Source organism: Borostomias antarcticus, assembly GCF_949987555.1.
Source record: "Borostomias antarcticus genome assembly, chromosome: 4".
Classification (NCBI taxonomy): Eukaryota; Metazoa; Chordata; class Actinopteri; order Stomiiformes; family Stomiidae; genus Borostomias; species Borostomias antarcticus.
The window spans coordinates 30,275,082-30,285,713 of NC_140237.1; the positions used below are offsets into that span (position 1 = coordinate 30,275,082).

Genomic DNA, 10,632 nt, shown 5'->3' on the forward strand with positions numbered 1-10,632 from the left:
CCCGCGATGCTCTAAGCAGTGAAACGCAAGTCCCTTGGTTGTCATCGCAGACTTATAAACCTCTATCTGTCCATGGGGATTTTTTTTCCACAGCAGATGTTTTAGTCACAGCAATATTGAACTAGGAAAGCAGTTTTGTGTGGGATTTATTCCGTTCGGAGAATCAACATGATTGCTAAACACAGAAGCCTTTTTTCAGCGCAGTGAATTTAAACATGGCGGCATTTAAATAAAACTTTGCCAGTAGGCTCCCTACTCCCGTAGACCCTGGTTCCTGCGGTGTGTACCCCCAAAGGCTCCTAGTTCATGGGGAAAAGTACCGTGGTCTGAAAGCGCCTATGGTGCTTGTGAGACATGGCGCCTCTGCTGTGTTATCGACGGTGAAAATTGGTCAGTGGGTACCGTGGGAGGAGATGTCGTCTCGTAACACGTTTGTCTGTTGATGGTCAGCATGTCTGTTTCTCCGCGTGTGTTCTGTACCGGTGTCTACTCCTTCACTGTGTGTGAAGGTGTCGATGTGAAGAGCCGATAGCGTCGTCCTCACACACGGTCTGAAACCCTTACACCTGCTGCACTCTCCGAGAAGGCCTAAACGCAGCCGTGTCCCTGATGGTATCAATCAATCAATCAATCAAATCTTTATTTGTATAGTGCATTTCATACCCAGAGGCAACACAATGCACTTTACAGAGAACAAGGGAGGTGGGCATACGACCCACTCTCTACATATTCCAGAGGGAAGCAAAAAAACAGTAATCACCCGGGGGCCAGATAAGTGAGCTGTAAAAATTCTTCCCTGACCCCTCTCAACAAGGCGATCGAGCAGGCTCCAGGAGTATGTTTGTCTACCGGCTAAGAACATTTATAAATCAATACATTACATTAAATTACATTTCAGAGTAAGAGAGGCTAAAAAAGCATCATAGGAGAGACATGGCAAATACTGGTGTGTGTTTGCTATGGCCCAGGCCTAAAGCCGGAAGTGGGCTGGTGTATGTCTGTGTGTATGTGTGTGTGTGTGTGTTAACTAAATGCTACGACATCCACAGTTGACAGTATAGTTCTCTCTCCTGGATACGTGGATCTAGGTTGTGCTTCGTCTGTCGGCCAGTCTGTGTAAAAACTGCAAACCCCTACTGGGTTCATATCTACATTGTCCAGGAGGATCCCGGCCCTCTATCCTTCTGTCCATCCATAACTCTCAACTTCCTGCCCCCCCCCCCCCCCCCACCCACCCATCCATCCATCCTCCCTCAAATTTTCCTCTCCTCCATCATGTAACACAGTAGCGGCTCTCTCTCTCTCAGTCCGAGTTTAAACCCCCCCGGAAGCCTTCTCTGCAGGGCTCTGTCTGATATGTTTGATATATTAGGTTGTTATTCAGTCCCAACTATATATCAAACATATTCCTACAGTGTCCCGCCCTGTCTACAAACATGTGCTGTGTGTCTGACTGCATGTGTGTGTGTGTGTGAGAGAGAGAGAAAGAGAGAGGACTTTGCGTGGACTTGCCTTGGCACTCAAAGGAACAGCCCTATAGTGTTTGTGTCAGTCCTTAGTTCTGTTCACCTCTTTATCAGATCCAGTACTTGAAGAGCTGTGGTGCAAATCCCTCACCGCTGATCCAAGCAGTATTATGACGCTGAAATACAACATTAGCTCGTGAAAAATACAACAAAGTAAACGTTCTCTAGTACATGTTCTCTCTAGTTTCTGCGAGACTCTTGGTTCTGACCGCGTCGTCTCCCCCCCAGCAAGCGGACGAGACGCTGGACTTCGAGGAGCAGATCCTGGAGGCGGCCAAGTCCATCGCGGCGGCGACCAGCGCGCTGGTGAAGTCGGCGTCGGCGGCGCAGCGGGAGCTGGTGGCCCAGGGCAAGGTGGGCTCCATCCCTGGCAACGCCGTGGACGACGGACAGTGGTCCCAGGGCCTCATCTCAGCGGTGAGACGCGCACACACACACACACACACACACACACACACACTCAATCGATCAATCAATCAATCACATGAATATGCACACTCCACACACGCACTCAATCAATCACATGAATACACACTCCACACACACACAATCAATCACATGAATATACACACTCCACACACACACTCAATCACATGAGTATAAGAAAGACCACTGGCATGATCTCATACATCGGATGTGTGTACCCTCGTGTGTGTCTGTGTGTGTGTGTGTGTGCGTGTCCGTGTGTGTGTGTGTCCGTGTGTCCGTCCCCAGGCGCGTTTGGTTGCGGCCGCCACCAGTAACCTGTGCGAGGCGGCCAACGCCTCGGTCCAGGGCCACGCCAGCGAGGAGAAGCTCATCTCCTCCGCCAAGCAGGTGGCCGCCTCCACCGCCCAGCTCCTGGTGGCCTGCAAGGTCAAGGCTGACCAGGACTCCGAGGCCATGAGGAGACTCCAGGTACCGTTACGCCTGACTGACGTGCGGAAAAACAACCTGCCGGAACTGTGCACCCACACACACACACACACTCATACGCTCGGACGAAATGCTTCTGTTATGTTTCTATCGGAAAGGACTAAAAGGAATGAAGAAAATTTAATGAAAAATAATGAAAAGCGACAGAACCAGAGACCTGTTTTTAGACGTCTTAATAATGTAATTGTGTAGTTTCTAATGGACTGGCCTTCTTTCCAAGGCTGCTGGGAACGCGGTAAAGAGGGCGTCGGACAACCTGGTGCGCGCAGCCCAGAAGGCGGCATTCGACAAGGCGGACGACGACAACGTGGTGGTCAAAACCAAGTTTGTGGGCGGAATCGCTCAGGTGAGACTTCGGTGCGACCACAGCCTGCGTAGCGACGTTATTTCGCAGTCCGTTCAAGCAGCACCTCACACGGTTAAACGCTCAGTAACTGCCGAATCATGTCAAAGCACAGTATTGCACGATTTGAAATCTATAGCAGAGCCACCATTTTACTAACCTGACGCGCCAGATTATTTTCATTAATTATCTCGTACTAATCATCTCATTATATTGATTAAAGTAATCATCTCCTATCCAGTTTAAATAGTGCTGTATGAGAAACAGAAGCTGAACTCTGGTTGTCCTGAGTTGTAACTGCAGAGGTCAGATGAGTTCATCTAGGAAAAAGGGCAGTGTAGGAGAGATAAGAAGTAGGAGGTCAGAAAAACCGACCAAGGTTAGGAGAGCAGGCTGTTAAAAGGGAAAGATGAAAGAGATGGCGTAAACTAACTATCATGAAAGTAAGGAAAGTGGATAAACAGTCTATCATGAAGTGAAGAAAGTTGAGGACTTTGATATGAACACACTGTCATTAGGTGAGGAAAGTTAAAGCACCTGGAATAATTGAGAGCTATGATTGTAAAACTGTTTCTAAAGAATGTCCACCGGAGGTAAACTGTTTCTAAATAAACCACTGCGGGTTTCAGAAACCTAGTGGTGTAACTACAAAAGGTCGCGCTCGGGGGAGTCGGCGCAGTTAGATTCTGGAATCCATACTCAGTTTATTGCTGTATCAACTCTGAGTCCAGCAATAAAACTTTTGCATCAGACAGTTTCCAGTACTTCTTTTTAAGACATTGAAGATTGAACCAAACCAAGAAAACTTTGACCCAACACGTGAGCTCGCGACATCAGGATGGCCTACAGTACTACACCATTTTCCAGACTGCTCTGTCTCTCTGTGGCAGTATTGTACTGAGCTTCTGTGTTTGAGTCGTGTGTTGTGTTGCGGTATTGTACTCTGTGCACTACTGAGTGTGTTTGAGTGGTGTGTTGTGTTGCGGTATTGTACTCTGTGCACTACTGAGTGTGTTTGAGTGGTGTGTTGTGTTGCGGTTCCCAGATCATCGCGGCGCAGGAGGAGATGCTGAGGAAGGAGAGGGAGCTGGAGGAGGCCAGGAAGAAGCTGGCTCAGATCAGACAGCAGCAGTACAAGTTCCTGCCCAGCGAGCTGCGCGAGGACGACAACTGAGCTCCTCGCGGCCGCCACACGTCCCTGCCGCCTCCGTGTGTCTGTGTGTGTGTCTGTGTGTGTGTGTGTGTGTGCGTGTGTGTGTGTATGGTGCGGGGTGAGGGTGTGTATGTGAGAGTTTGTATGTCTGTACTTGTAGTCAGAAGTACACACACGATGGTGGCCTAAATTGACTCTCCTTTAATGTGCAACAAGGCGAAACTAAGCTGGCCTTTTTAATGTGGCCTCTGTCCAGCCCAAATGGGGCTCTGGAAAGTCCATTTCGATTCAAAATGGTCTTAAACTACTAAGACTTGTGTACTACTTAATGCACTTGTCATATACCCTTAGGTACTTTTAACAGACTACGTGTCTTGTATCATTTGCCAAAAAGCAATGCATTGTATTGACAAGAACAGTGGGAAATGAGTCAATGTACTAGTACCTAAACACTAGGGGTGATTGATCAGGAACTGTCAGCTCTGTGGATCTACTGTGAGCCTGTAGACTTCAGAGCCGTCAAGAGGAGAGAATGTGTTACGCTTGGTGCATGCAATACAGTAGTGTGCACACACACACGCGCACACACACAAACACGCACACACGCACGCACACACTGCTTTCCGTTTACTTTCACCGAGACAAAAGAAAGAAATTAGCATTTGATTGGTTAACTATTAGCATCGGAATGAACACTGGTCCAATACTGTAGACACTCCCAGGTGTCGTTGACCTTCGATGCCACTATTTTGGCCGACATCATTTGGACTGTTGAGGTATCTGGACCATATGGAATATTTGATTAAAAGCTAGCATCTTATTTTATGGAAATACTAAGGCCCTGTTATGCAGAGCCTTGTTTTGACACTTTTTTTTTTAATCCTGTTCGAGATGAGTTGAAGACTTAAAGAATCCCTATTTTAGACAAAGAACCCCTATTTTTAGACTGACAATCGGTCAGTCCCCAATATGGGTGTTATTGCATGTGACCTCAAGACTTATGACATCCTCCATTAGAGTATATTACAATGTTTGACTCCTGTGAATGTTTTGACCATAGGCATCATTGAGGTCCATTTTACTATGGAAGGAACATGTTTGTAGCTAACGGAGTATTTTAGCAACAGGACGTGTACTGGTATAAAAGCCTTTCTAGTGTCATCCCTTACTGCTTCTCTATGGAAGTGAAGGAGCTGAACCAGCCATACTGGACCATGCACAACCAGCTCAGCCATTTCCTCCTCCTGCTTAGACAGTCCACAGTTTCTACTGAGCCAAGTACACGATGCAATAACTCTGACGCTGCTATAGGGGGCGCTCTTGTTTTCTCTAGCCTCTTGTCAGACAAGGCGCTCCCTCTTGCTTGCTCAGTTCAAGCACTGCATACTTTCCCCCCCCCCCCCCCCATAATATAAGGAAGGACAGCAGGAATTTATTATGTATTACAATTCTAGTCAGAGTTGATTGATGAGAATCACGCGGTCAGTGTGAGACATCTGTGACAGCAGGGTTTCTCAGAGTTATGTAGAGCTTGGGATTTCCACCATTCTGAATGCAAGCAAAAGAGTGCTCTTGTTAAACCTCAGACTTCTTGAATGAATCCAATGCGGTACTTCTCCATGCCTCTGCACCGCACCGTGCTTCTGGTGGATACTATTCCCGGCAGGTTTGCCCAGGGCTTAAGCCCCTCCCCCCCGACCCCTTGGCCCTCTAAATGGCCCTTGAAGAGGCTTTTAATGAAGGGCATCTGCAGTAGCTCCAGCAGCCCTGGATCGCTACACTGCGTCTCTTCCTCCTTGTCTTCTGTCCGTTTCTCTTAATCGAAAGGTGCTCTGTGCGACTCTCGTGGATGTGCTACTGCCGTATATTTACCTTATGTTGACCAGGTTTGATAGTTGTGTTTGCTTCCCTAGTCTCATGGGCAGCGAGCGACTGCAAACTAAAGCATATTGTGAGTCCTAGCGCTGCCCTATGCATGGCTTTGTGGTTCTTACTCCTACATTCATAACAGGAAATAAATAAACTTTAGGGTGCATTGGTGTTTGTATTCTGAGCTGCACAGGAAATACTCCCACACAAACTGCAAATAGTCCATAGACTTTTTTTGTGTTTATTTTCTCTGGAGATCAGAGTTGTTGTAAAACACTGGTGCCGTTCTGTCTGGGTCCACTCATCTGGTCTTCGTAGTTTATTAGTGCCTTAGTCTGTAGTCCATGCAGCATCCGGTCTGCTTGAGTGTCAGCTTCGCCTCCACTGTTGACGGGAGGCGCTGAACGTAAGAAGTGTTGTTAGTTCTCAATATTGACATCACACACGTCGTGTCCCGTACTCTGCAGCTCCGGCCCCGTCCCCGGCCCGCTGTGAACATGGCTGTGAGGGAAAAAGAACTGCACATCAGTCAAAACAAAAATGTGTTGCAGTGGAAAGAGTAGGCCTACCATCAGTGTACGTGTGTGTGTGTATATATATATATATATATATATATATAAGTATGTATATTATATATATGACGACATTGAACATGGAACACATTTTTGTACTGCATTCCATGGGCATGTACCAGGATGTGTCTGAGCTACGGCAGATTGGTTTTCTGGGTCTGTTACCTGGTTATTGTATGTTACCAGTAAAATCACTGAAGTGTTATGTTTTTTCTCTTTTTTCTGTCTTTTAAGCCACTATGAATAGAGTTTTTGAATGATAAATGTGATATGGATAACAAGATATATCTGTCACTGGTAAGATTTAGTGTGACATTTCAATGGTATTGGAGAAACTGTTCATACCTGTATGTTTTTCCCTTAGCAGAATTAAGTGATGATTAAAAAACGACTGAAGATGGTTATGAATTGATGGCGTACAGGAAGTGATGACGTACAGGAAGTGATGGCGGACAGTATGTAAACTATTTATCTGGCCAGAAGAAAATATTTTTTGTATTCAATGAAAATAAAGGGTTTCAAAGTATATTAGCCTTCTGTCTTCTTTTCTGTGGGTGTGCAGTTTTAAAGGCACAGAAGGACAGGCTAACATGGTTTGATGGCAGGAGCTCCTCCTAGTTCCCCCATGGCTTTGCTCCAATCTTACTTTCACATCAGTGGGAATACAGAAAACTGGCTCTCAAGACTGACATGCCTGAGGAACACTTCCATCTATTGTGGGAGTAATATACTTTTATAGGCTTGTAGCCACTGAAGTTATAAGATACACTTCCCTGTCTCACAATACGAACTGCCTGTGGCATACGTGTATTTCACCATGGTAGGATTCAGACCCAACATCTTCTATGCAGGCTATTCTAATGCCCAGATTTTTTATGTTTTGGACATTCCTATTATTGGATCCATTATACGGAGCCTCAAGTAAACCTCAAATATTTGAAGTAGCCTTGGACACAGGTAGGGTCCCTTTAAGTGTCTCCTCACTCCTCACTCATTCAGTGGAATGAAAGGGCAAGATGGTATTTCTTAGTCAGCACGAAGCTCTTGCTATAATGGGCTGAGAAGGGGCCAGAGCTCAGACCTGTGCTAATTTTGGCCGTCCTAAATTCTGAGGAGGCAATGTCAATTACACACACAGGCCCAGCTGCTCTCTGTCCACAATTAAAGTGGCAGTCCTTCCTGCTATTAACACAGGTGATCTCAATACTGCTGCTTTGCTCCTTCTTAAATTAATGACAGATCTATATGCACTAGATGGGTGTAACCATAACAGACATGGCCACTGAGAATGGCTTTCGCACTAAGATGTTCATGCTCTAATTGTCTTCAGCCTGACATTCATGCAATTCCTAGTGTCAAAACTCAACACAATTCCAATTGCAAAGGCCTTGTGTGGCAGAGGCTCTAACTTTCTGCTCATTAAAAGTTCTATAACTAATGTATATGGTTAAAGTCAATCACAGTGTGCAGTTTTGCCTTTCTTCTAACTCCTTGGCTTACCTGCTATAGATGGAACATGACACACCGCTGACATAGCGAGCCAATGCAACCTCCTGAATACTGCACCCGGTGGCTAACACACACGTCACATCTGCCTGTGATCTGGACGAGCCTCTGCTCTGCTCATCCAAACCGCAAATGAGATAAACAGGCACGCTGTTGGCTACCAGTCAGTGGTCTGGTATGTGTGTGTGAGTGTCTGCCGGTCTCTCTGACTCAGAGGAATAGAGGTGGGGTGTGCACAGGGTTTGAATCAGTAGCAGCTTAAATATAACAGGGAGATGAGCAACTCTTATCCATCCACAGACATGCTAACAAATGCTAACAAAGAGGGAATTATATCCTCTTTGCTAACATTTGATTTGATTTCATTTCATTTGAAAGAAAAATTGTACATTGAAGTTCTGGTGGATGCAGAAGAAATATGTAGATTACCGAGAGTATCCCTTTCTGGTGATTCCTGTTATTATGAGAATGTTGTAAGGCCACTGCCCTGTAACGAGCACCTTTTCCCACCTTGTGTCTACAGTAGATTTATGAGGGCCACAACCAAAAACCTAATAAATCAAAACGCGCAGGCACATCAGCAGACGGCCACAAGCTAATGAGGAGAACTTTCAGAGGTCCTGAGGGTTCACGTAGTTATCGAAAGACCACAACAATCTCACCAGTGGTACAGGCCACATACTTACACCATGCTGGGAATTCTGGGGTTACCTGCCACAATGCTATTGTCAACCCTGTGCAATGGAACTTCACTGGGAGATAAATGGTGGGCTTGGGACTGGAGCAGGGAGCAACCTATGGTTGTGGATGTCATAGCATTTAGTTAACACACACACACGTACACACAGACATACACCAGTCCACTTCCGGCTTTAGGCCTGGACCTGGCCCCAGTCTCCCTTCCCCTCCCCTCACCCTAACCCGGGTCCGTATCCTTTTCCTACCCCCTCCCTACCCCAACCCCTGCCTCTATCTGGGCCCAGGCACACTCACACTCACACAGACATACACCAGTCCTGGGCTCAGATCCCCTTCCCCTCACCCTAACCCGGGTCCGTATCCTTTTCCTACCCCCTCCCTACCCCAACCCCTGCCTCTATCTGGGCCCAGGCACATTCACTCACACACAGACATACACCAGTGTTTGCCATGGCTCTCATATGATGTTTTTAGTTTAGTTTAGTTTTAATTTAATGAAATGTATTGCTTTATGAATGTTCTTAGCCGGTAGAAAAACATACTCCAGGAGCTTGCTCAATCGCCTTGTTGAGAGAGGTCAGGGAAGAATTTTTACAGCTCACTTTTCTGGCCACCGGGTGATTACTGTTTTTTTGCTTCCCTCTGGAATATGTAGAGAGTGGGTCGTATGCCCACCTCCCTTGTTCTCTGTAAAGCGCATTGTGTTGCCTCTGGGTATGAAATGCGCTATACAAATAAAGCTTTGATTGATTTGATTGATTGATTGATAAACTGATACCAGTTATTCACTGCCAGATTTTTGTTGTTCTTCATTCATATCCTTCACAGAGTAGTTCTGGAGGTTGTAAATTCCAGGAAGTGTGTATTGTCATGCAGAGATCGTGTGAACCATTAGGAGTCGGACAGGTACAGTAGATCATGACTACTGTATGTCTCTATTAGTCCACAGTCCCAGGGTGGCAGGGAATCTGCTCTGAGCCTTCATGAGCTGAGACTGAGTATGAGAGGCTTGGCGAGTTGAACTAAACCAGGCTAACGAGAGACAGGCGGTTGTCTACCATGAAGAAGAGGAGCAGGAAGAACTTCAGAGAGGAATATAAAGTAAACATTTCACCCCATATTCCTCAAAGGTTCGTCTTGTGTACTGTAGCCATCCTGTAGTTTCAGCTAATACACTAACACATTCCTGTGAAGTTACCTTGTATACTTGATACATAGTTTGCCATTCTGGTTGGAGAAGCACCAATAATGGCCTTTTTAACAGAACTTTGTTCATTTCAAGGTACATCTCAGACAGGCAAAGCCTTCTGGCCAAGGCGCCTTCATTTGTACCGTTGTCAAAGAGGGTATAAGAACAGAACAGGTGGTCCTCAAGAAGACCCTAAAAATACTCCTCAAGAAAACATGTGAGGAACAGAGAGGACAAGAGGGGAGAGAGCTTGTCCAACTGAAATGTCAATGGGACAACTCAGAGAGATATTGTAATGTGAAGATAATATTTTTGTCTTGCAACTGTGCTTGATATGCTTTAGATTTAGAATATCTCGCTCACTACTGACCAGTATATTATTATATATTATTATAATTATTAAAATTATTATTAATTTATGAACACAATGGATAAAACTATGATGTTGCATACAAATGTTTGGTGAACACAATCTTTTGGAAGGTCGGTGGACTTTCATTTAATTGTATTTCAACATAATGTGGGATACACAAGCAGGACAGGACATAAAAACAACAGAGTGCTTGGACACAGGTCTTCCGTTTTGTCCCTGTTGCGCATGTGTGCCAACTGGGACAGCTGTCACAGGAGGGGGATGGCTGAAATGCCAAAGCCCTCGTATCGTTCACTAAAGCCTGTCTGAGATAACTTATGGCACTTATGATCTCACAGAGGAGCTTACAACTTGATGATCTAACTCTACACATGATACAAGCCCATCTGATAACTCTTCAGATTGTGAACAATGCCCTCGAGGACGTGCTGACATGATCCTCGGCCCCCCACTGTGGTGTACGCTGCACTGACAGAAACTCTTTTGA

General features: G+C 45.8%; 1 protein-coding gene across 1 annotated transcript in view; it reads left to right on the forward strand.

Moving 5' to 3' along the window:
- The window catches only part of tln2a (talin 2a), a gene marked incomplete at both ends in the record, with an annotated part of 47,219 nt that extends 43,261 nt beyond the window's left edge, over positions 1–3,958 (forward strand). Inside the window, 4 exons of the mRNA XM_084436519.1 lie at positions 1,755–1,943; positions 2,241–2,423; positions 2,662–2,787; positions 3,830–3,958. Coding sequence (XP_084292645.1) covers positions 1,755–1,943; positions 2,241–2,423; positions 2,662–2,787; positions 3,830–3,958 — 627 coding nt within the window. The remainder of the gene's footprint in view (positions 1–1,754; positions 1,944–2,240; positions 2,424–2,661; positions 2,788–3,829) is intronic.
- Between the last annotated feature and the right edge of the window lie 6,674 nt (positions 3,959–10,632).